The sequence below is a fragment of the Calypte anna genome, chromosome 8 (genome assembly GCF_003957555.1).
Source record: "Calypte anna isolate BGI_N300 chromosome 8, bCalAnn1_v1.p, whole genome shotgun sequence".
NCBI classification, from domain to species: Eukaryota; Metazoa; Chordata; class Aves; order Apodiformes; family Trochilidae; genus Calypte; species Calypte anna.
This window is the reverse complement of record NC_044254.1, coordinates 9,099,371-9,125,366: the sequence shown is the minus strand read 5'-3', so window position 1 is coordinate 9,125,366 and position 25,996 is coordinate 9,099,371. Positions and strand designations below refer to the sequence as shown.

General features: G+C 43.0%; 1 protein-coding gene across 3 annotated transcripts in view; it reads right to left on the bottom strand.

The window, feature by feature from the left end:
* NR5A2 (nuclear receptor subfamily 5 group A member 2) overlaps positions 1-22,388 on the bottom strand; it is an 82,515-nt gene extending 60,127 nt beyond the window's left edge. The window contains exons 1-4 of one of the 3 annotated variants that reach the window (XM_008503295.2): positions 21,851-22,388; positions 19,249-19,367; positions 17,894-18,035; positions 14,592-15,238 (exon numbers count right to left, since the gene is read on the bottom strand). In XM_008503295.2, the coding sequence (XP_008501517.1) occupies positions 14,592-15,238; positions 17,894-18,035; positions 19,249-19,367; positions 21,851-21,932 (990 nt within the window). In that variant the 5' untranslated portion in view covers positions 21,933-22,388. Of the gene's footprint in view, positions 1-14,591; positions 15,239-17,893; positions 18,036-19,248; positions 19,368-20,347; positions 20,642-20,670; positions 20,928-21,850 lie in introns of those variants that run through there. The other 2 variants (XM_030455635.1, XM_030455634.1) reach the window with 2 other exon arrangements.
* Between the last annotated feature and the right edge of the window lie 3,608 nt (positions 22,389-25,996).

Here is a 25,996-nt window from a genome sequence, read left to right as displayed (position 1 = left end):
CAGATTTGTATTTTACAGTGATATATTACAGAACTAGAATAACAGTCATTTGAAATAAAGCATGATCAGATTGATTTTTCTTTTTTTTTTGTTTTAAATCTTGAACTCATTTTTCAAGCTGTGTGCTACATAGGATGTTTTCCAGCTGTTTTGTACATTTAGGACTTCTCTGCTGGGTGCAGATGAAAGAGTAAGGCCCAATGCAGCGTTCCTCTTTCACTCCCTGTAACCTGACAGTATGTCTGGTATGGACATTTAATTTTGTCTATTTCATAAATTAAGAAAACCCCACAACTGCCACAGTATCCCTGGCATGATGATGAAATGAGAAATACAACTGTAGCTAGATCAGCCTAAATCCTGTTCTAATCCTAAATCACTTTGGCACTTGCCAACACCTAGTTGATGAAAAACTCGGTTTAACCCATGAATGTCTGTAAAAAGAGACATATGCAGACACACAAAAATTCAGCACATTGCTTACAAGTGTGCTAAACATTATGTCATCAGCTATTTCGTTGTGTTATCACATGCTGACTTTGAAAATGTTGCGGAGTTCAAGCTCTTACCCTAGATCATTTGAAGCGGGTGGTGTTCCACTATGGAAATATATCTAATTTCATTAAATCTAAAAGCATAAAAAAAAGTTGAACTATGGATAGGACTGGAGGCTAAATACTGCCATAGTTACAAAGAAATGCACAGCTGAAAATAATTTCATGTTTCCGATTGACTAAAGCCTGATGTAAAACTTGAAACAACTCTTCTGCAGAACAGTGCAACAGTAAACACAGTAAATGCAAAATTAATATTATAAAAAGATTACTGTGAAGTGTTGCCACATGCATTTGTAAAAAAGACAGTTGTTTGATTTTACAGTGCTAAAATCCTCTGCTTTTGCTCTGCCCTGTGATTACATACACCTTTTCCTCTATCCAATATCTCTAAAGAAAGCCTGCCAGACATACAACAATCAGCATCTACAAGTGTGTTTTATCACTGGTTTCAGAGAATACCAATTCAAGCCTCAGATGTCTTAATTTTTTAAAATACCTTGAGTGTTACTTTTTCATGTAAGATAAAGATGGGAGATCCAAGACTTCTAGCAGTCAGCTCTTTCACTCTTTTTGACACTCCTACTGAATATATTAATTTGTATTTAGGCCTTATTTCAATCAGGCTTTGTGCATCGCACACATTTTTTTAAATTTTTTTTCCTTTTTTAATAATATATTTGATGTATCCCTTTAAAAAATAGTTTTTAATTGAAGGACCACCTAGCCCAATCCATTACCTTTTACAGCAAGCATGATCTAGTGCCTCTGCTTTCATAATATTAATAATTTGGAAATCAGGTACAGGCATCTTATGTAACTCTAAAATAGTAACATGCTCATTTGCATGTTTGATTTAGTTTTGAATGCCCAAATGATCTATTAGAATTTCCAAGAAATAAATGACTTTCAAATTTTATTCTATGTGTAAAAAAACCCTGTAAAATTTATAAATTATAATCTTATATATACACACCCTTAGATACACATTAAATGAATTGTCCCATTTATCTTCCACCATGATCTTTTTGTGTAAAGAGATACTGAGCATCAAATATTTTATAAGATTAATTCTAGGGAAGAGAATTTGACTCCTGTTAGTTTTAATATAACATAATGTTTTGAAAAAAAGTCTTAAATTAATTGGTTGATGTACTACACAAATGCTACAAGTCCAGTAATCTGTATTTTTTATTGCTTTGCCTCCCCGACTCAGTCCTTTAAAGCAAAAGAAAACAAGAAGTATTTAATATTATAAAAAATACAAAGAAAAAATTGGAGCATGAATCATTCCTTACATTCTTTTCCAGCTACAGACAATTTCTATTGGGAAAAGTGCCATATAGTATCGACAGTGACAACAAATTGTATTGTCTGGTGAACATCTGTTTCCGACTCCCACACTGATATTGCAGGTTGGGTACTTCAAGTTAGTCTTCACAGGCTGCCTGACCACAGAGGAACTGGAAATTACTGGTACATTCAAATTTTATTATTGGAACACAGGAAAACTTTATCATCATGCTGGGAAGTTCTGTGGCTTTTGAAATATTGGAAAGAGGGTTATGTTAGCACAGAGAGCCACGTTTTACAGTTCTAAAGAAGGAGAAAAGTGATTTCATGTTCATTGTGTCTGTCAGTACATGCAGGTATTCAAGTCTGAGATTAAAACTCAAAATAGAATACTATTCCTTTTTTCAAAATACAAGGTTTGACAGTGAGGGTTTGGGGAGGTGGGTGTGTTTATTTTTAATTAAACCAGTGGCACCACAAAAAAGGACCAGGTTCTCCCAGCCTTGCTTAATATACATATTCTGTCCCTACACAAAGTACCTACAAGGCAGTTTCTATAGGATGTAACAGACTGAGGTTTAGTATGGATTGCAGGACCTAGCTCTAGACAACGTCAGCCTTTAATAAAGAATTGGTCTTTTCTAGCATATTTATTGCATCAGATTACTATTCTAGCAACTTACAAAGAAATGCCATGTTAACTAGCTAAAATTATTACTATTTTAAAAAACCAATGACAAGACTAAGCACTTTTTTAAAAATTGAGGGGAGTTTGCTAAAATGATCAATGTAATTTTTTATCAGAGTTATGCCACCATTTGTTATTCAGCCTGGAGAAAAATGTAAAAGTTCTGGTTTGGCAGGGACAGAGAAGAAATGAAGATACATTCTTGAGTGGTAGCATATGCCAGTTTGATAAAGCTCCAACTCTTGATCTGTGGACATACCAGCTAGTGCTGGGATAAACTACTGAAAACTATCCTCTTTTATGGGCAAAGAGGGAGAGAGAGAAGCTCCACTGAAACTCCTATTAATACTAATTAGAGTTACCAGCACGGAGGAGAATCAAAGGCAATACATGCAGAGTTCCCACAAGTCAAGAGGAGGATATGCCTTAAAGTAGAAGCATGCAAATTAAAAATATATATATGCTGTTCAACACTGCCAAATGACCTAACCACGTAAACACTCACTTTGATGTGTAACCCCTCCTACTGGGAACACTTTTCCTGAAAGTTCATTTCTAGTAAGGAGAAAGCATTGTCCTTGACTGTGCTTGCAGAATGAGAACCAATCTTGTGAATGACAGGTCTAAAATGAATTAAAGTAATTGCCATGTGTTTACTTCTAATAAAGCTACTACTATTATTGCTGTTGTTAATGTTTTTGTTGTTTCTTCACTGTATGATGTACAATGACCATTGTTTTCCAAGTCCTGTATCAGAAAGGCAGTTTTTCCATGGTACTCCTTGCAGTGATTTTGGATTTCTCAAAGACTACAAAATCTGTGTAGAATCCTAGTAATAGGGTCAATATTCAAAGTACAGTTGGGAGACTGTAAGTCTCAGCCTCAAATGCAGAATCATGCTTTTCATGAGTTTAATATGAACTGACACTTGTGCTAACCCAAACAACACTCCAATGGTACTTGTTTGTTAGTAGCTTGCATCCTGTCTCTCTCACTTCTCTTCATACATAGATAGATGGAACAGTGATTGTGATCACAAAAGAAGCTGAAGCTATTTTATACCATATTGACCTGGGTGTGAGCTACAGATTAGTCTTGGCTTTCAGTTGCACACTGGATGACTTGCATCACCACCTAACTTAGTCTCACGCCTCCCAGCAGCCTGTCTGCTACATCCCTACCATCTCCCACAGTTCTTTCTAATGTTGGGGTTTTTATGCCCTGAAAGTACTGCACAGACATGAGTAGAACCAGAGGCTTTGGGCAATTGTCTGTTATTTTCCCTATGCATTTTTGTCATTACCTGAAGTAAAGCTAATAGTTTTGGATTAACTATCTTTGTGGCTTTATAGTGCTTTCCAGAAGCAGCAAGATGGAAAGGAGACTGCTGTCTGACCCACCCATTCTGAACCCTCTTCTCAAAGATTTCCACCTTTTCTCAAAAGACTGCAAAAGGAGTTTATGGGGTTGGCACTGAAAAACACTGACTACTGAAGACCTCTGTTGGATAGGTCAGTGGAGCCCAGAGCCACAAGTACGCGTAGCTGCTCCCTCCTACGTAGTGTCCGTGGTACCAGAACTCGTCCAAAGAAAGAGAAAATAAAATAAGAGGAAATAACTAAATAAGAAAAAGGGCATTTAGAAATAACATATAGCAAATGACAAGTAAAAACCTTACACAGGCAACTTTACAGAGGAAAATAGGAAACTGGCAGATGCTGCAAGGGAAACTGGAAATACGGTATTCAAGATCTTAATTTGTCTTATTTGGTAAAACTCATGGGCTTCAGTAAAGAAGTACAAGACTGGAAGCAAAAGCAGAACCTGACTTACACTGAAAATTACTATATGCAAGACTTGGTCAACTCTCTTATTTAGGAGAGTAAGCAGCTATAGGCACACATTTATTTCCTTTTACAGGGAATTCTGACCATAGCATAGAGAGGAGGATGGCTCCCAGCACTCTGTTACTGTTTTCCCTTCATACCTTCAGGAGGGATGAAATAGATGAGGGGATGACAAGTCAGCCCCGGCTCTGCCTCCTCTAAAGTCCTGGACTAGCCCTCAGACTAAATAAGCAGCTGGTGCACCAGGGCTGCAGCAAGCTGCTTCTCGTAGTGGTGAGGCACTATGACTCAGCACCACCAGTCACTGTGTTTGCTCATTACTCAGGACAAATTTCAAGACTGCAGCAAGTATTCCCCAATAAATACCAAAAGGTATCCAATGAGACAAACAGACGCTGCTGACCGTAACAGCAGAATAAAGATACAATTGTTGGTCACATCCAGTGTCACTTAGTCAGGGTGATGTTTCCTGTATTCAGCAAACATGCCAGTAAAGGAATTTCCTTGGCATATGGACAGCGTGGAAATGTCCTTTTAAAAATCAGTTAATACCAACAGAACTCATGAGCTAGCTAGAACCATTTCCTATGCTATGGAAAAGAACACTTAAATAAGGTTAACCAAGACATTTCACCCTCCCAACCTCCCCCCTCCCCATCTATTTCTGGATGCCTTCTTTTGTTCACCCTTTGCTAATTATAGTGGCCTTGCTTAGGTGATATTTATAGTCTTAAAAGACTTGCCTGACTTTTAGAACACTTTATTCATGTATATTTCCTGTGTTTATTGTTGCCCTGACTAAATTTTAAAGTTAAATTTGCTCGATCCAAGATTTTATTTAGCAACAAATATCAAAGTAACTTCTCTTGAAGTTACTGAAAGAGCTGTACTTAGATGTAAGAAGGCATTTTTCTATTTCTGAAAACAGATTTTAGTTTCCTTCCCTCTCCAAGTGTTGAATATGATAGATAATTCCAGAATTCGACAAAATAAAATTTTGTTTTTCACTACAGTGTGATTATTTGGTATGTTATTTTACTAACTTATCATACCTTTTTTTTCCTGTAATGGTTGCTTTAATGACTGGGGTGTTTCCAAGACAGGGTGTTAAATATTTGTTTACCCAGACTGACCCAATGTTTACCTAAGCACTATAACTGAACTTCTACCAGTCACAGGAGTGGAAAAAAAGACATGGAGGGTGTCCACCTAAAATTATAGCTTCACTTTCCCCCATGCACTGTATTTTATCTTAATTCCTTAATTCCGAGTTTTCTTTAATTCCTTCTTAAATCTGTCCTGCTATTCTCCTGCAGTTGCTCTACAAATATATCAGTAGCAATGCCAATAGCAACAACTTTCAGTCCCTATTTCAAAACAGCAAATAGAGAATGTTTTAAGGAAAAATCTGGTGCATGTCCTTCAACTCTACTGAAAGTTACTAGATTTGGGAAAACATTAAAGCAAAGTGTGAGACTAACTGGTTTTTCACCTTTAAGCAGTCACCCTTCTCCCCTAGTAGCTGCCATCTACTCAAACACACACAGACACAATAAAGGAACAGCACCTCTGTGGAGGACAAGCCCAGGCAGCTGGATCCTGCTCAGAATGCTGGTGCTCCAGTACCTGGGTATGTATCTCCGTTTGACATCCAAGCAGTGTTGCCTGGCAGAACTACTTCCAAGGAGGGGGCAGCCACAACTTCCCTGGGGAACCTGTGCCAATGTCTTACCATCCTCATAGTAAAGAATTTTCTTCTAATATCTAATCTAAATATCTCATATTCAAGTTTCAAATCACTGCCCCTTGTCCTCTCACTACACATCTGTGTAAAAAGCCCTGCCCCAGCTTTTTTATAGTTCCCCTTCAGGTATTGGAAAGTCACTATAAGGTCACCTCAGAGCCTCCTCTCCTCCAGGCTGAACAACCCCAACTTCCTCAGCCTGGGGAGGTGCTCCAGCCCTCTGATCATTTTTGTGTTTCTCCTCTGGACATGCTCAAGGAGCTCTATGTCCTTCTTATGTTGGGGACTCCAGAACTGGACACAGCACTTCAGGTGGGGTCTCACAGGAGCAGAGTAGAGGAGGAGAATACCCTCCCTTGACCACCTGTCTGTGCCTCTTCTGATGCAGCCCAGGACACAGTTGCTTTCTGGGCTGTGAGTGCACATTGACAGCTCAGGTTAAGCTTATGGTCCACCAACCTCCCATGTCCTCCTCAGGGCTACCCTCCAGCCTTTCTCCTCCCAACCTGTAATTGTGTATGGGATTTTGAGGGCAACTGGGTGCTTCCCAGGCACCTGCCCCGCCCCATCACACCATGGGGTTTGTGTGCCACAGGGGCCTAGGGGCAGCCCCCCGGGTCACATCTGCCTTTTAAGGGGAATGACTGTGTGAGAGAGACAGCTCTGTGGTCCTTGAGTTAAAAGCTTTTTCAGGGTTTGTTTTCAAGAGTTATTTGCTGATGTCCCATGCAGGTCACACCTGCTTTTCCTGAGGCGAGGCCCTCGGGGCTCCTGCAAGCCCTGACTGCCCCACCTGCCCCCAGCCACAACACCACTGAAGCTCCCTCCTTGGGCTGCACCGCAGGTAAGGCTTTCTCACTGCCTGTGTGCCCTTGCCTTGACCTTTCAAACCCTACCTTGTCCCTGGGGGTGGCGAGTCCCTGTGAGAGGGTGGTGGGGTAGGTGCTGGCACCCCTGGGGCCTGCCTGGGTTTGGGCAGAGGGGCAGCGGGCCCATGGGCTTCAGCCAGGCTGAGGTGGCAGGGGTTGCAGTGCCTGCTGCTTTCTGGGGTGTGTGGAGGGCAAATGTTTCAAATCAATTTTATAATGTGGTAAGACAGCCTGATGTAATTTAGCCAGCATTAACTCTGAATAAAACTGTATTCTTTATTCAGAGTTGAAATGGTTGCAAAAAATCAAGAGGTTTCTCATTAGGGAAAAAAAAAAAATCATCATACAGCTCAAGGCTGTTCTAAAGATGGTGGTTCCATTTCAGCTTTATCCATGAAGAATGTTTAACCATTCTTTCCAACCAAGTGTCGGAAAAGTGGAAAGATTTAAATAGCTACTTGATATACCAGTCCACTAAAAGACCTGTGCTGTGCTCATTTGATTGAGTGCAGGATTTTGGACATTGCTGCTGTCTCCACGCTGGCTGCTATGGAGTTCAACCCAAATGTTTATAATTCATTTGGATATTTCTTGAATTGCACATGTGTAAAACAAGTTTTTAAGTACTATTTACTCTTGTACTAAGACTGACCCTTTCTTGAGACTACTGTTTTTGCATTCTGGCTTATGGGGCTAATAAACCACTGCATTTTATTTCCAGCACATGAAATTTTGCTTTGCTTCTTTTTAGTAGTTGTAACTCAAGGCTACTAGACAGAGCAAACCATGTTAGCTTTGATGCATGACAAAAAAGCAAACCATGAAAAATATATGGATAAGGTTTTGGCCAATATAAAATGACATGCTTCCCTGGCAATAGATGGATTATTCTACATTACAATATTAATGTGTATTGGTAAAAGCTTGCAAGTAAAGAGATACCAGATAGAGGTTCAAGTGCAGCTGACTCTTGATTTTACTGCCTGTATTAGAAACTCCATTTTATAATAAACTTAAATTTGGAAATGGAAAATACTTTCATCCTCTAGTATGTGTCTGTGACTGTAGAGTGTGTCCAGTCTGTTCTGAGTGATCTTACAATTTACAGCACTAGGTAAAAGGTCTCAGTTTCTGGCCTTTTCTTCAATAATGGCTCTGATGACTGAATGTCGTAGAAACCATCTTACTAGTGCTACTACAGGTAGAGCACAGTTGCTCACTCTCCAAGGTCTTTTCGTTCAGATTTTTTGCTTCTACATGGCTGCCATATGGTTGTATTCATTGCTTCATCAAGCTATTAATATTCAGATTTCTTCGTATTTCTACACAAATCATATTTCATGGAAACCTGAGTAAGTTTGCTACAGTGAACTGGTGACTGCATATCCACCCAAGTGTAAAAGTGCCAGTCTTTCAGAAAACACCTCTGTGTAACATGGATCTTAGTCTCACCATGATACCTAATGCTGTGTATTAGATGGAAAAATTACTAAATCCAGAGTTACTGAACTCAATCTCCTGCTATCAGAGGTGGTAACAGCAGAGGGAAACTCAAGTATCCAGGTTTGACATGAACAGGCATAGGAGAGTGTAGTCTTCTTAAAAGTGCCAGAGGCTTAATACTCCACAAACTGTTAGAAAGGCTGCAAAATTACATGCTTACATGTTGAAATACAGAATTTAGTCACATCCTTTTTTATACAGAAGAACCAGAAGAAAGTAATGAAGTTACCTTCTAACAGGACATTCCCCTATCAAGTTCAGTTAGGTGGCAGGTACAGTCCCATGTTTCATTAAACCCTGCTTTCTCTGCTGACCAAGGCTTCTTACTGTAGCAATGATTTTACTATTTGTGATATTAAATTAAGGGTTCTAAAACAAAGAACTATTTTGCTGGTTAAAAGAAATACTTTTCCCAACATTTTTATATGTTTGAAAAGTACATTTTCAGATCCAGTTAAGCAAGACTAAAAATCAACACCTACACATGACAACATACTGACTTTAATGAGTCTGATTACTAATATTAAGAGAAGTCCTGGACCTCAGTTTCTGTCAGCTTCCCTGATTGAAAGAACACTGCAGAAGTTTTATTTCATCAGCCATGTTAGTTACATTTCCTGTTCTGATAAGCATGTACTACAAAGTCCATACCCACTTTGATTTATCAAATTGCCTTTGATTACTTAAGTCTAAATAATACATCAACCTTTCATCACTCTGGAAGATCTTTTGAGATATTCCACTGCTGGTATTTTTTTCTCCAAATAAAACAAAAAAACCCCCAAAACAGCCAACAAGCCCCACCCTATTTTTTCCTATTCTGTGTTAATTTAATTTAATAGTTCTCTGTATTGTAATTCCTTATTTTCTATGCATGTCTTAATGCTTAATTACACAGACTGAAATGAAAGCTGATGTACTGAATATTATATTAATATTATATTACTATATAATGTCTAAATGTTTTACAGAAAGAATGGAGAAACTCCAGTGGTCCTGTTCATCTTATTCACACTGAGTTTCTACTACTTTAAGAAATAATTTGGAACTCTGCCAATATAGCTGTGTGTATGGGGAATATCTAATGCTTCTCACTAGGCTTCTGTGAGCTTATTAGCTAACAAAACATTTGTGTTACTAGGTACAGGAGAAGGTCTAAAGACAGAGACATTTGAGACGTGCTTAAACCATTGTTTTTTGTAGGACACATTTGCAGCTAATGTAAACCTGGACAGATCTATACTTATAGAAGGAATCTGTCCCAGAACTGATACAGTCTGACATCAATGAATGGCCTAAATTTGCATGCTCAGTGAATACTTTTAGGATGAGCTTCTTTAATATGAAATATGCTGGCTCTTCATGCAATCATTCACTAAATGGGCTTGTGCTCACATAGTACTTTGACCTATGACATCCTCAGTAAAATAGCTAAATAAGTCAAGGTAATACTTTTTTGTGAGTCACAGCCTCTAGTTCCTTTTTTGTAACTATGTTTCTCGATCAGGAGAAAGTATCCTGAAGACTGTTCTACAGTGAAGATCCTGTTTTCTTCCTGCCCCAAGCAGAGACTGCTTTCTTTTATGGGTTCAGCAGTACTTAGCTTTGGAAGTAGTTGTTGAATTTTCCTTGGTGCAGGCTGATGAGGAAAGATCAGTCCAGTGGAACTGTCTGCATCCTTTCTTGGGGCCAGGTAACCTTTGGACTCTACAAGCTCTTGCAATATTTTCTTTTTAGCTTTGTACGAAGACCTTTCACCTGACTAAGACAGCTGGCTACAAATCTAGCATCCCCAGGGCATTCCTGAGTTTTCTTAGCTGAGGATAAGATGGATATATCTTACTTTTATATTTACTGAGCTTTCAACAACTCCAGAATAGCAAACAAAGGCCTTCCTTACTATTACTATTAGTACCATCACAAGTCTAGTGGGGGGTTGTGTCCATATTCTTATTTCATCGTGCCATAAAGAACTATGCAGAAAGATTTCCTATTACAAATAATCAAGTAATATGTGATGTCAAAACCTGTCATTTGTGAGGTATTATTAATTATGAAATATTCTGACTTCACAAAATTGACAGGTATGTTTGAGATATTAGCATGTTAAATTCAAAGTTACTGGATTGCAACTGGCTGCTTTGGATCTTGCTCTGACATTATAATTAATCCTGACTAGATTGATTCATAAACAGTTCCATTGGTTTCTGATATCCAACATGAAGATGGCAGGATCTGCTCCTTAGCAACACTGAGTGTTAGACAAAAATTCTGTACCTAAATTCATATACAGGTCAAATTCTGTGAAAAAACTGTACATGCTCTAGATAATTTTGTCCAGTCAGTATTTTTACCTTTTTACATGCTTATATGTATAACACATTCCAAAAAAGGTCTTGACAATTTGTAGAGCAACAAGGGAGAAGATTGTGCTAAGTGTAAATTGATAAATGCTTCAAATACAATTTTAAAATATGCTTGTAGTCACTTGAGATATCTAAAATAAAACTAAAACAAAACAAAACAAAAACCCAACATGACAAGAAACAAATTTACAGCCAAATGGAAATAAAAAGACAAAACTTAAGAACTATACACTGGTGGATTTTATTATTATATCTAGTGTAAATGTAGCCTAAACCACTGATGGACTGGGACAACATTTTTTAATCACGTCCTACTCCTTTTCAGTCCCTTTTTAACACTGCAGCTACAAATCTCAAGGTGTAGCAGACAGGAAAATTTTTGCCCTTTTATACGAATTGAAGAGACAAATGTGCAAGGCTACATTTAGAATGAAGTGAATGGAGAAAGAATTGCAAACATGTTTAGAATTCAGACAGTTGTGGAAGGCATCACTTATCGTGACAAAATCATGATGAGTTTCGTTAAAACTGCATTTGTACTTTTTTTGCTGTTTAATTATTTGAAATTTGAGTAATTTAAAATTTCAGTCACAGAGATATTCTAATTCACCTGTCTTATCAGAAAGACATCTCAAGATTCAGTTGTTATGTTTAGCAAGTAAGAACAACAGGAAAATATCTTCTTAAGCAAATACATACTTCTCAGCTGTGCATAGGTAGGGAACAAAGTTAGCTGTTGTGAGAATCTGGTTGCATCTTTATTACAACTGCCTTTCCCCTTCCTTCTGCATTTAAAATCTGCCACATCCTTAGATGGTTATTTGTTGGGGGTGGTTTTTGCCCCACAGGTGTTCAGGTTCTGTGGAACAATCTGAAATAGCTGCTTTGTTGCCTCAATCAGGACCTGAAACCACGGATGGACAGAAGAGAGCTGTGTTTAGAAAAGGTTTGCAAACCCTTTAATTCTGTTCCTCTCCTCTCAGTTTCAAAGAGAGATGGTGTTACTTTGTGCTGTTAATGTAGAGTCTGATCTAAATAAGTTTTGATCACCTCACTTTTTTTTTAAGTTGAGAAACTTAAAGTCCTTAGAATTATGTGCAAACTGGTCCCTAAATATTGGATGTCAATGGATTTCCAAGTGTTGAATGCTTGCAGTATCTGTCTACAGATTCAGCCATGGAACTATAAGAAGTAAATGTTGCTGTATTTTCATAATCTCACTTTAATGATACCTGTAATTTTAAGGCAGATCATAATTTAAATTCTTACACTGAGGAGTATCTTGTACTGCAAGTCTCAGTGATATTTAAGACAGTTACTCCAGACTAAAGTGCTCCCCAGTGTATGGGTAGAAGCATCTGGTCCCTGATATTTAGGATGTAGCCTACTGGAAATGTAGCATATTTGCAATTTTCTATTTTAAAATTATTTAAAATGGGCAGCACGGCATATAGCTTACTACAAAATTGTAAATAACTTAGCAAACAAAGGTGTGACCATCTTTTTCTCTCAACTTTGTTTTCTTTCCCTTCTATGAGTAAACTTGGTCTCATTTCTCTCTATGTAGACTGCTTTTAAGGGTTCCTGCAGCCATTTTATTGAAAAACTGGAGAAATGCTGGAGTTGTGTATACAACCCATACAGCCTGCTTTTCCAGTAACTGGGCTTAATTTCATTTGACTGCATCCCGACAAGGAAATGAGTGCACCCTCGGTGAGTCTGCAGATGACAGAAAGTTGAGTGGGAGCGCTGGTCTGCCTAAGGGTAGAAAGGCTCTGCAGCAGGATCTGGACAGGCTGGATCTATGGGCTAATGCCAACTGTGTGAGGTTTAACAAGGTCAAGTGTGGGTCCTGCACTTGGGTCACAAGAACTCCATGCAACACTAAACGCTTGGGGAAAGGTGGCTGCAAAGCTGTCTGGCAGAAAAGCACCTGGGGTGTTGACTGACAGCTGACTGAATATGAGCCAGTGTGTGCCATGGTAGCCAACAACATCCTGGCTGGTATCAGAAACAGGATGGCCAGCAGGACTAGGGCAAGTGATTGTCACCCTGTGCTAGGCACTAGGAGGCCAGTACACAGCAAATACTGTGTTCACTCTGGGGATTGTCACTACAGAAAGGACACTGAGGTACTGGAGTGTGTCCAAAGATGGTGAAGGATCTAGAGAACAAGTCTTATAAAGAGCAGCTGAGGGAACTGGGATTGTTTAGCCTGGAGAAAAGAAGGCTGGGGGGGAGGCCCTTATTGCTCTCTCCAGCCACCTGAAAGAAGGTTGCAGGAAGGTGGGTATCAGTCTCTTCTCCCAAGTAACAAGTGATATAACAAGAGGAAAGGGCCTCAAGCTGAGCCATGGGAGGTTTAGATTGGAAATTAGGAAAATCTTCTTCACCTAAAGGGTAGTAAAATGCTAGATTAGGCTTCCCAGAAAGTAGCTGAGTCACCACCCCTGGAGGTTTTTAAAAGACATGTGTTTGGGGACATGATTTAGTGAACTTGGCAGAGCTTGGTTAATGGTTGGACTAGATGATCTTAAAGGTCTTTTCCAACCAAAAATATTTGATGATTCTACAATGGTTATGACAAATACTATTGTGGCAAGCATCCTGATTGTGGTTTTTTAATGGAATCTCTCTTCTGTGTTCTTGATTTGTGCAGATTCAATTCTCAGTGAACTTCTACAGCAGTTGTTTTATTTGGAAATTGTATTATTTTCCCTTAGCTTGACAGTAGTCAGCAAGAAATTATGAATGGTTACAAAATTTTATAGATTTCAGCAGCAAATAGTTGTGGCAAAAGCATCACTGTGCAGGAGACAGATTCAGTAACTAGGGACATTCAGATGTGATTTGAGTTCATAATTTTGAGATTTTCTTGAGACAGAAAATCTTTCATTCACTCCAGAGCTAACTTCTGTATCAAGAAAGTGATTACAAGCTGTAGTTTCTATTGACTGATACTGAATTTCAGACCTGACCACAAATGACCTTAAAATTGCCTTGAAAAGTCTGAGAAATGTAAAGGGGGAAATTTCTGGCTACTGGAGCTGCACATGAGGATTCATTGAGTGTTCCAACAAAATAAAAGCCTGAAGGTCTTTGTAGCCAGCACAGATTAAAGGAAGCCCCCATGTATCAATGGTCACAAGAACTGAGAGGAGTCCTTAAGGTATCTTCCTCCTTTTTTTTTTGTTCTCTGTCTACTCTGCTTGGGATTCAGCCTTCATGGATAACTACACACATGAGAATGCACAAAATAATACCCCATTGAGAAAAAGAATATTCCAAATATGGGCTTATATAAAAAGTGTACAGAGATGGAAAGAAATGGCATCACCCCGTATGTCAAATGAAGCAATAAAATAATTACATATATGAATGTCTAACAGGCATATTGACAACTCTGAATACAATCCAAGCAGTGTGCATTACTGAGAGGAAAAAACTAAAACTTATGTGAGGTCCTATGGAGGTTAATTACACTTCTGATAAATAGTAAAGTACAGAAGAGCTGAACTGGAAGTTGAGTTTCTTTGCTACAGCTAATTACAGGCGCAGGTGGAAGGACTACAAGTTCTCCTCATAATTTTCTTCATGCCCAAAACATTAAGAATGAGATGCTTGGGAAAAAAAAAAAGATAAACGGTACTTGCTTGCTTGAACAAGCATTGTAACAACTGACATTTTTTCTTACTGAGCAATAAAATAATGTAAGATTATTACCTACCTTAAGTTCTCTAAAAAAGATGCTACTTCTAGCCCACTCAACAATGGAGAAGAGGGTTTGGTCAGCCATTTTACACATAAGCCCAAATGTGTTGAGCTTCTCGTGTTTGCTTCTATTGGCTTGCTCTTGCTGCAGATAGGCCATTATCTTAGCTTGGACTTGTGGTTCATCTGGCTCACATTTCAGGAGTTCCAGTATCAGGTGTGGAATACTTGCAGGTGAGCTTGTTTGGTAACTATCCATGTATGAGTAGCCCATTATTGACTCTGGTGAACTGGTGTAAGGGTCAGGGTACTCAGACTTGATAGCTCGGCTTGGAAAATGGCCATAGGTTTGGTAACCTTGCAAGCTGCCATGGGGTGGCATTGTCATACTAATTGGAGAGGTTACAAAGGGACTTCTGTCATAGTCTGTAGGAGGCAAGGCAGTGTGGTTCAGAGGTAGGCCCTTGGAGGCAGAATGGATGTTCTGGATTGCAGAGGATATTGTCAGATCAGTCGGCATTGCCTGGATCACCTGAGTCATGGCTTCCAGTTTAAGTCCATTTGCTCGGATAAGAGCTTTCTTCTGCTGCTTCAGTGCCCTGTCTCTCTTGTACATTGGTCCAAACTTGTTTCGACCACCACGCATTCGGTCAGCTCGCACAGCTGTGAGGAGAGAGGAGGAAGTAAATAATTAAAATTGGGCATAAACATTCTTTAATAAAACATATATTAGGACAGAGAATAAGTGTAAAAATGTAACACTTTTACTCCTGGAGAATTATTTTGACTTAACAAATGTCACTTTTTCTCTGGTAATTTAAATATCACATGCATACATCACTAACATAGAGGGACTTCTCTTTACATTGATTAGGACACAGGGACAAACACAATGGTTTGCTACAGGAAGTTCACACCTGCCTGCTATGGGATCATGTGGAGATCTCAATGTATATTTGGTTTTATGTCAAGCTACTATGTCATTAAGAAACAAGGGCTGATGTCCAGAATTTTTCTGAGATGTATCCAGTGGACCACACTGTCTCATTATAATCATTCCATTACTGCTTTCCACCACAGCAAAACATCTGAAATGTAAATTGTGAAATATTCAGTAGTCACAAAGGGGAATACTTTTTTGTCTTGGCAAAAAGGAAATATTTCCTTTTGCTGATTCTGTTCAGGTTGGTTTAAAACTTTACGAGATTTCTAGTTAGCTGAACAGCTCTACAGAAATGTTTAGCTGCAGTTGGAATATGCAGAGAGAAAGCTGTCAGCTTGCTGCCTTCTACAGAAAAGATGGAAGTGAAACAAAAACCACTGACACTGTTCTAGTTTGTAATATCTCTGGAATTTGAAATAATTAAAACAAATCCACCTCAACAGCTGTCTGGGGAGTCATCCTGGTGGTCTCTGTCACAGCAGTGTCTGTCACCATGCCATATATGCAATGGACTAGTGAGGAGCTCTCACCAAGGCCACCTTGCCCAACGGCAATTAGATTGAAAGAGGAACCTTTGACAGCCTGGTGACATGTTGAGACTGCTGAGACTGCTGGAGGTTAAGTTCTTGAGCTTTTTATCTTAGGGATTAGTAGAACATTAAAAATTTATTGTGAACGCTAGATACGCATAATACTTTACATTACCATAAGGACCTCAACGTTTAATGATTTTTTTGGTCTATGGTAACTTAGAAACTAGACTCTGGGGGTATATATATCACTATCAGGAAATACACATAAATGTCAGAAGTATTTACAATTATGGAAGCATGTGCTCCTAAACAAAGGAAAAAAAGTTGTATGGATGTGTGTGTAAGGAAGCTATAATACATTTTCTACAGTATCTTTAAAACTAATAGCACTGCTTAAAGTTTTAGTAAAAATACTGCTGCTAATACTGATGTTGGTTTTTAACAAGATGCAGGAAATAACTAAACCACCATGCTAGTAAATGTAACTACATCAGTATACATAGTATCTTTCCAGGTGTTCTGTAATTAAAAAATCTGAGCCAGATTTAATTATCAAATGTTTTTTTTTTTTATAATTCCTATAGAAATTAAGGTGAACTGCATGTAGTCTCAGAAGACAAATTTTGGTCTTGGATCACTGTCGGCAATTGAGGGGAGCTTAAAGTAGGAGCAGACAACTTTATTTTATCCTTATTCTTAACATCAACACTGAGAAAAGGATTCAAAATGTTCCATTATTGTACTGTTTGAGTTTGGAAAAACATGCAGTGATTCAGGATGTTTAGCACAGTGTGTCAGTGCTAGATCAATCTTGTGTGTAAACAGTATAGTACTGAATCCCTCAAACTTCAGGCTGATGTTTTTTCTGTTTATCTTCAGTTATAGCGACAGCATTCCTCTGCCTGACTCAGGTGATTGGGTCCTATCCTTTGTGGTTCCCTTAATGATTTATGGTCTCCCTCCTTGGCCTGATATTTCCTGGTTAAACATGAATTCACCTAAAGGGTGGATACTATTTCAGTAAAATTGTAAGAATAAGGAATTTAGGAGCTCGTCCATTTTCAAGCAGAAATGTCATTTGCTATGAAATCTGAATGTTCATATATTCTATATCAGAGTTAGAACAAAGTGTGTGTGACTCTCAAATTCGTGTTGGTATTTTTGCATTCAGCTATCTCAAAGGTTATTGCACCCTTTTCACTGTGTGCTTTATACTAGAGACTGAAATTAAGTAAAAATTGTACTTCAAAATGGCTTATTCTCTTTCATTTCTAATAGCATCTCAGGTGTAGCATCAGAAAAATATGGGACAGAACTTTAGAGATTGTTTGGTTCCTTAATTGCAAAGGTAAGTCACTGTGAGAAAACCCGTTATCTGTTTCTCTGGTTTCTGCCCAATTTCAGGAGAGTGTGCATATATGTATTAAAAAAACCTAACCCTAGATAAAATATAAATAAAATGAGATCATTCTCCATAGTAATGACTAATATTTTTCAAATCTGCACACTTCTTACATATTTCATGTTTAATCTAAATCAAGTCCTTCTGAAAGACTGCAGAACTGTCATATCTAGATCCATAACTGCACAAACTCTAAAATATTGACATACCAAATCATATACATATATGAAAAAAAGGATTATGGTTTTGACTTGTTGTTAGTGATTAACCATTTACTCATTATATTCTTTTTATTAAAGCCACAAATTAATTGAGCAAAGCCACCTTTTATGATTATTTCAGAAAAATGTGTATTTTTTAATAAAATAATGTGTAACGCTGTCATTTTTGAAATGAATCTACATTATAGTTAGCAATATCATCAAGACTGTAGATCTTACCTTCCAGTTTCATTCCAACACTTAGACACTTTTGAAATCGACAGTAAGGGCATCGTTTTCTCTGTGTTTTGTCAATCTGGCAATTCTGATTTTCTATACACGTGTACCTTTTGTTATTCTGGACGGTTCGCTTAAAGAATCCCTGTGTGATAGATACAAAAGTTAGTCTGTTTTGCTTGAAGAGTGTGTTTCAGCATTTTATTTTATGGAAAACATTGTAACATATTTTTCAGACATCATTTGTAAAGTCATATAGTATATTTTAAATTACAGTAAGATGTACCCAGAAGACCACCAGACTCCAGATGAGCTTTCCTGTGCTAGTGCAATGGTTTATAGATTTATGTCAAAGCTTGGTAAGATCGGCTATTATCTCCTGTCCCCCTAACAGTCGTAGCAGAAATAGTGAGGCTGACCAGTTCCTTTTGTATTCTTTAATAATTGCAAAATATTCAAATCTTCGTTTAAAAATAGCTTTAGATTAAATAAGTTGGGACACTGTTGCAAAGATAACAGAAAGGCAGAGTACCTCTGGCTACTGTATATCCCAGTGGTGCATGTTAGAGGCATAGTAAGTGCTTGGTGTTCGTTTCTCATTGATTATTTTTAATGAAAATATAATGCACTAAATTAATTTTTTCCATGCAACTAAATATCTTAAGTTACATTGTTCATCCAAAGGAGTTTCCTTTCAGTGCATTACTTAAATAGGCATAAAGAACTTTTTTAAAAAAAATTTTAAAAATTACCTTTTAGTATAATAGAACCATGCAGATACATTTACCTTCCAATATGATAAGTTACATTTATAAGTTTTTTATTCTCAAAATTAATTATATAAACCAAGTCATACATGAGTCACTTTGTGTGTCGAATTATGTATGAAAAAAACACATGGTCATTATAGTCACAAAAATTTACATTATAATATTGAAGAAAAAAAAATCTTAAGCAACCTACATTAGATTTTGCAAAGCTGATCTGTATTGAGGATACTTATTCTACTTTATCCCCCAGGAAAATAAATACTCTGAATGTATAGAAACCAACTAAAATCAATATTTAGAACAGTTGGGAATGAAAGTTATCCTAGAGCTCCATTACTTCACAACAGCAATATATACTTATAAGCAATGATAAAGCTACAACATAAACCAGTCCAAGTTGTTCCCATTTGTGGAGAAGAGATCTCTCCAAGAGACTTCTAAATCTTAAAGCTTTTTAGTGGTTATTTTTTTATGTGAACATAAGAGAAAAGTATCAGAAATAAGACAGATTATTACATATGTGTTTTCTTCAATTCTATTTTTTCCACTTCAAACTTTTTTGTTTGTATGAAGCAATTAATACAGAACCTTGCAGCTTTCACAGGTGAGAAGTCCATAATGGTACCCAGACACTTTATCTCCACAGACTGGACACAGTTCCTCAAGGTCTTCATCATAAGAGTAATTCACCATTTTAAACTGAGACACTGGGGAAAGGAGAAATAGCACAGTCGATTAGAATTTACATTAATAACTCACATTGTCTGTAACTGTTCCATTTAGAAAGCTTACACACACTCCTGACAATAAGGGGGAAGAGGAAGTTTTATTTTCAAAAATACAGCTTGCATTGAGATATGCAACTTTTCATTAACCGCAGATCTGTATGATACATAGCAAGTGGAACAAAACCCATCAGCTCCTCGGTTTTATGTTTAAATATTTACATATACAAAGTGTCCTTAACCTTATATCCTTAGTTTACAAAATCACAAACTAAATTTAATTTTAAATTAATTTATTTGATTCCGAAAAACCTCAGAGACAAGCTTTAAAAAAGCAGAATGAAAAGATTGTGTCACTTGCGTATTTAAAGTAACTCGGTTCGTTTCCTTTAAAGTTTTCTTTCAACATCAGCCTGCAAATATTTACTTAGCCTAAACTTGTATCTTACAGACCCAGCACTTTTGCGCCGCGTTAAATGCAACTTACTTGCAAAACCAACTCAAACCAACCTCCTCTGTGCCCCCCAAACTCGTTGTCTCGGGGTGTCCGGCTCCCCTCCCGCCCTGCTCCAGCCGATGGGCTGCGCTACCTGCCCAGAGCCTCCGGGGTTCGCAGCCGCCCTCCCGCCGCGACGACGGAGACACTTTTAGCCCCCGTTCTCGAGTTCTTCCCGTTCGCGAGTCAGTACCGCCGCCCTCGGGGGATGCGGTCGAGGGTTACCCAGCCGGTGCCTCCCGGTACCGGAGCTGGCGGGAAACCTGCGCGCCGGAGCCGCCTGAAGTTTCTGCCGCTCGGGGAAAAGGCGGGGAGGACCCAGTCGCCCAGAGGGGACGGGAGGGGGGGCGTTGCGGTAAAACAAGCTGAATGAAGGTACAGGGCGCCGTCACTCGAGCCGGGCTCCCCTCCTCAAAGAGCCCACTTTGGGCTCTGGTAATTCCCCAAAAGAAAACCCGCCGCTCACCGCGGGGCCAGGTTCCTTCTCCTTTCCTGATGCTAGCTACATCTCCGATCTGCTCGAAGCCGAGAAAGGCGAGAGGCGAAGGGCACCGCAGCGGCACCGCTTAGATTGTCGCCTCTTTGTCAGTGACCCCTCGGCTACCAGAATTCCCGGGGCACTGGGGCGGTCAAAGTCTGCCCGAAACCCGCGGAAGGGGCGCCCGGCGGGGGGAGCGCTTCCCTCCGCCAGGGCAAAGAGGCTGCGCCCCGGCGCTCGCGGGAGCTGCTAGGGCGTGCGGGGAGCATTAACCCGCCAGCACACAGCCGGGAAAAGATTTTCAGAACGACCTCGGCACTGTCGTGGATCGCAGCCTGACAGCGGCGGGGGGCGGACATGCGGCGGCCGCGGGTAAAGAATGAGGGCCCGGCCCACCCCTCTTCTCCCGCAGCTCCAGGGTCCGGTGCTGGGACGAAGTTCCCCCTGCTCGCAGGAAAATCCAAGTGCGAAAACAGGGGTTTTCCGAGCGCCGTGCCCTGGCACGGAGCCTCCTCTGCGAGAAAGGGGAGAGGGGGCCACCCCCAGTACCTCCGAAGCCCCCGGCCCACCCCGCCCCTGCTTCCCAGCGAGCTCCCCGTAGGAGGGGAGGTAATTTCGAAAAAGCAGCCAGGACGCGAGTTACTGACCCGGGAGGGGCGAACAGGACAGAGTAGGGCGGAGCAGGTAGTGCCCGCGTACGGGACTGCCCCATCCGTGGCAAGAAGCCGACCCTTGGACAGGGTCTCCGCCGCCTCTCTCCTCGCAGCGCTCCAGCCCGGAGCAGGCAGCCGCAACGACCCCGTCCCTCCTCACTGAGGCACTTCCAGCATCACCCCAACTCGGGCATCCCTCTCTCTTCCCGAGCACTCCGCAAAAGCGCAAATCCTCCGCGGCTCGCTGCTGCAGAGTTTGACCCCGTCGCCGCTGTGCCACCTGCGCTGTGCCTGCGGGCACACGTACCCGCGGGGCAGAGTCGCGGCCGGGCCGCAGGAACACCAGCAGCAGGCAAGCCCCACGCCGCACCCTCGGGGCCCCGTTTCGAGACGTTGTCTGGCACATGGGGTGTTAAGCAGGGCTTCCCGCGTAACTCCCCCTGACTTCGAGTCAGTTTTGCGCAGACCGGGGACGAGCCCGAGACCCTCCGTATCAGCATTGGGACCGGTGTCCCCGGGCAGTGGCCATCGGGGCGTCTGCACCCCGGGGAAGGCTCGCACCGTCCAGATGCTTGACAATTTCCCGGCCGCGGCTGCACCTCCCGGCTGGGGCCTTGCCGTCGCCTCGGTGCTGGTGTCCCGTCCGCTGGTACCCGCCCGAGCCACGCTGGAAGTTGGCCCGGGAAGACAGGGGCACGGCGGGGCGTGAAATGGGCGGCGGGTGGAGGGGGAGCTCGCAAGCAGCAGCCGTAAACTTTTTTGGTAGGACGAAGGGGCGCTTTGCCGAGGGGCGCCCGAGCGTGCGCGGAGGGGGAGTGCGGTGCATTTCCCCCCTTACCTTGCATGTTTTCCGGCATCTGTCCCTGTTCCCCATTCGACCGGGCGAGTCCCAGGGTCTCCGTCTCCACTTTGGGCAGCATGACAAGGCGGCTGCGGGCCGGCCTGGGAGCTCCGTGTCCGTCCGCGACACCAGCACCTGGACACGGCAGCACAAATTTAACTGAAGCAAGGGGCGTTCGGCGGCCACTACCTCTTCCTCCTCCTCCTCTTCCCTCTCTCTGTTTCACGCCAGCCCTTGCCCTGCTGCAGCAGGAGCACCGAGCGGCTGGGCCGCCGGGAAACGCCGCCGGGTGCCCGCGGCTGGGGAGCCGCGTAGCGGTAGCTGGGCTGCAGGCGGCGGGGGCGGAGAGGAGGCGAGGAGGAAGACTGGGGGGTGCCGAAGAGGAAGGAGGAACCCCGGTGGCTCGCAGAAGTAGCTCCGCCCGGGGCTCAGCGTGGCGGCAGCCCCGCGCCCCGATCCATGCGGAGCGGCACAGTGCACAGAAACACTCTATCGCCGCTGCTGCTGCTGGTGCTGCTGGACGGGGTTCCCACCCCCGTCCTCCCTCCCTTCTTCCCTCCTCCTCCCTCCCTCTCTTCCCCCGCCACAAGTGCGGAGGTGCAGAGTAGGGACCTCTAGCCCCGGCCCCGCGGGGAGGCGCTCCCGGAGGCTGTAGGGCGTGGGGGGGCTACGGTGAACGGGGGCCCCAACAGCGCCCTTTCAGCCAATAAGGCAGAGGCGGGATGAGCAACACCCCTCGCGTAAACACAGGCACCGCACACACGCACAGGAGTACAAACACTTCCCCAGCGCGCTCAGCCCCTGGCCGGCTGTTCAACCGGTCTGCGGATTGAAGTCCTGGGCTACGGGACGAGGTTCTGGGCTGCAAGCCACCCCTCCGCGCCCTAGCGGAACCCGACCATCTACCAGCCCCACCAAGCCCTGCTGTGCCTGCCCTCTCTCCCCCGGTGTGCCTCTACCGACAGGCAACCCCGCTTCAGCTCTCTTGGGCAGGAGGAGCAATATCCCCTCCTGGCCAGTGGCGGCTGCAGGGACCCTGGCCCTCTCCTTCCCTCCGGGCGGATAGGGGTAGGTGGTGGAACCCCCCACGCTTGAAGAACTCCAGGTCTTGTGGCTACCGTGCCGCCTCTCAGACCTTGAGACAGAAAAGCTGGCGGGAGCCGCGCTGGAGCTCGCTGTACCTATTCTGGTTTTTTTGGGTCTCTCCCCCTCCCTCCTCCCAAAATAGTGAAATCTGTCAGTGCAAGTTATATCGTTTGCACAAAAGCCAAAGCCCTGGCCGGGAGAGCCATCGCTTGAACCTCTCTTCCCGGGCTCACGGTGTAGCAAACGGCAGTCGTTTTCAAGTTGTCCCAAAGATCTCGTTTCTCTCAAGCGGGTGCCCCGAGGCGCGGCGTAGTGGAGGATAGGGGGCTGGAGGGTGCCGAACCTCCTGGCGGACCAGAGCGGGCACCCCGCTGCCCTCCCCTCCCTTTCCACGTCAGGCGCATCTAGGAGGGCTTTACGCCGCTCCCACTTCGGCGCGTAGGTTTAGCGGTGTGGGATGAGCGGTATTTGCAACTTTGAAAGAATCCGAGCCCCCCGGCCGACCGCTCGGCTGCCCGTACTCTTCTGGCACCGTAATGTCCGTTGTGTATATTAAGAGCTGAAAATATGTGGCGGTGAAAATTGCTTCCGATCGAAAGTGAGGCGCGGAACTGTCTCCAGCACAGGGTATAGCATTTCCCATCGGCTGGGGGAGAGTTTGTGAGAAGTGACCCTTGTTGTAACTTATTAAATGTTTGAGATAATCGCAAGGTGACCCGCGGTGGGACAACCCCTCTACGTACGTCAAGCGGACTGGCTGTGCAGTTTCCTAGACAGTTTAATTTCTTCGCATTCAGTAAATGGATGAAGAGACCTTTGCTTAACTGAGCGCAGATTCCGATCCAACCCCACACCAGCTCCACTGAATAGTAATGTCCCTTTCCTTCTCTGAGTATAATTCGATATATTTGGGATGGACGCAACGTGCACAGAGGACCTCTTAGGCTCTTTCTATTCTCACCTTTTCCCCATTCCCCTTCAGGCGGCAGTGGAAGCAGGCGAGCCCTTGATCTGTGTTACCACACTGTTTCTCATTTTATAATCTCACTGTTTAGCAGTTTACCTGCGACTAAGCTTTAGCATGGCAACATGACCAGCGCGGGAGCGTCTAGCTCGATGCCTAAGGAGGGGTGGCTGAAAACTATCACGAGGGAACGCCGTCGCTTCTAGGCAGTAGTAGATCGGGCTGAGACCATGTCTCGGCCTTTGGAAAGTTGCTCCCAGACAGATTTACTGCAAATAACCCCTGTCGCAGGAGTCGCCGGGTGGCATCGCCCGGGCAGTTGAGCGCTGGTGGCTCTGGTCCACTCCCTTCCTCGGGGGTCTGTGCTGCCCGTCGGGACCGCGGCCCTCTGGTCTTGCGAGTCTGCAGCCGAGCATCTTCAGCCTGCTGCTGGCCCGATGGGTGTCCAGAGGACCCCGGGGCGGGGTGCGTGTGGGGGTGGCAGAGGAGCCTCCTCACAGCCCTTCCCGGCAGAAGAAGCGTTGTCAGAACACAGCTTCGGCTGCATAGACGGCAGACCGTGGGAAGCTTAGTGCTCATGGGTAGGACACTGCCGGAGCTGAGTCCCGCAGCCCGCTGGGCTCCGTCGGGGAAAGAGCCGTTCTCTTCCCTCCCGCTCTCCACCGGGTGGGTCAGGCCGCTTGGCGACGCCTCGCTGGGGGGCTCCGTGCCGTCGCTCTCGTTATTGTTGCTACGGGAAAGGAACCCACGTTTTAGGCGAAAGCCGGGAAAGGAAACCCCGCATCCGGATAGGGAAGGCGAAACCGGCCCGAGAGCACCCCCCGCGAGCAACCCGGCAGGGACGGCCGCTTGTCCCCGTCCACGGCTGGTCCCGGCCAGCACTACCCGCGGCAGGGCCCGAGAACTAGACCCCGGACTTCTCGCTCATATTCATGGGCTTAATGTCATTTTGCCGGGGAAGGGTTTGGAGAGAGTTCAAACTGTACATCACAAAGCTACTCCACGAGTTATCGCTATGGATGAAAATACTTTGGAGCGGATATTACACATCCACATTTCTCCAAAGTAACAGTTCAGGGCAGTACATATTATAAATGATACCTGGTCCCTTGTGGCTACATTTAATTTAACATGGAGTTCTAGCTCTTACGATTGCCTTGAGCAACCTTAATTACCCTTTCTTCTAATCATCTTCTCCATTCCTTACAAAGTTATCCAAACTTTTTTAAAAATATGATTTCTCTCCTGAGTTTGGCTCCCTTGTTCTGACTTTGCCTGAAGGTCTTGATTGACGCGTGTAATTATAATTATAAAAGATGATGGCTCGGGGAGCCTCCAGCAGCCTTGATTAGTACGAGAAGCAAGACCTGGAATATTTTATACTTCTCTGTTTAAATGTATGTACATTTACATTCAAAAACCACTGTGTAATTGTAAATAATCTGAAGCTTCTTTCACCTCTTTGTTTTCAAGGTAGAGGGTTCTGTGTGATGCTATTTCAAGGCAAGCTCCAATTTCTTACAGCTTCAGAGAGGCCACAGAACCTGTGCAAATTTCAATTTGTCCCTGAGCAGGAATATTTCCAACTTGAAGGGTCTGCTCGATGAGCAACAAAGAGCATACTCCCTCCTTGCTTTGTGTCCGGAAGTGTCCCGGAGAAGGTTTGATTTATCTTTCCAGCAAGCAAACTCTAGCGAAAGAGAACTTTTTTTTTTTTTTTTTTTTTTTTTTTTTTTTTTTTTTTTTTTGAAGGGGGGAATGTTCAAGACAAACTTCGCAGTAGCAAATGAAATAAAGAAATGAATGGAAGACAGGAACTTTCCTGCTGGAAAGTTTAAATCCAAAGCCGGTCAAAAAGACTTATAGAGGGAAGTATTTCAGAAGAAGAGAAATCCCCATCCTGTCCTCCCTTCCTCTCCTGCTGAGCATTCCCGTTCACGGCCAGCCCAGAGCTGCTTTGAGCAGCTCTGAGCACTCACTGAAACCGACGGCTGCAGCCAGGCACGGGGCGAGAGCAGCGGCACAGCCCTGGCCCCAGGCTGGCACGGCTGCGGGGGCACAAACGAGGGCGGCTCCGGGCACGGAGCGGCACA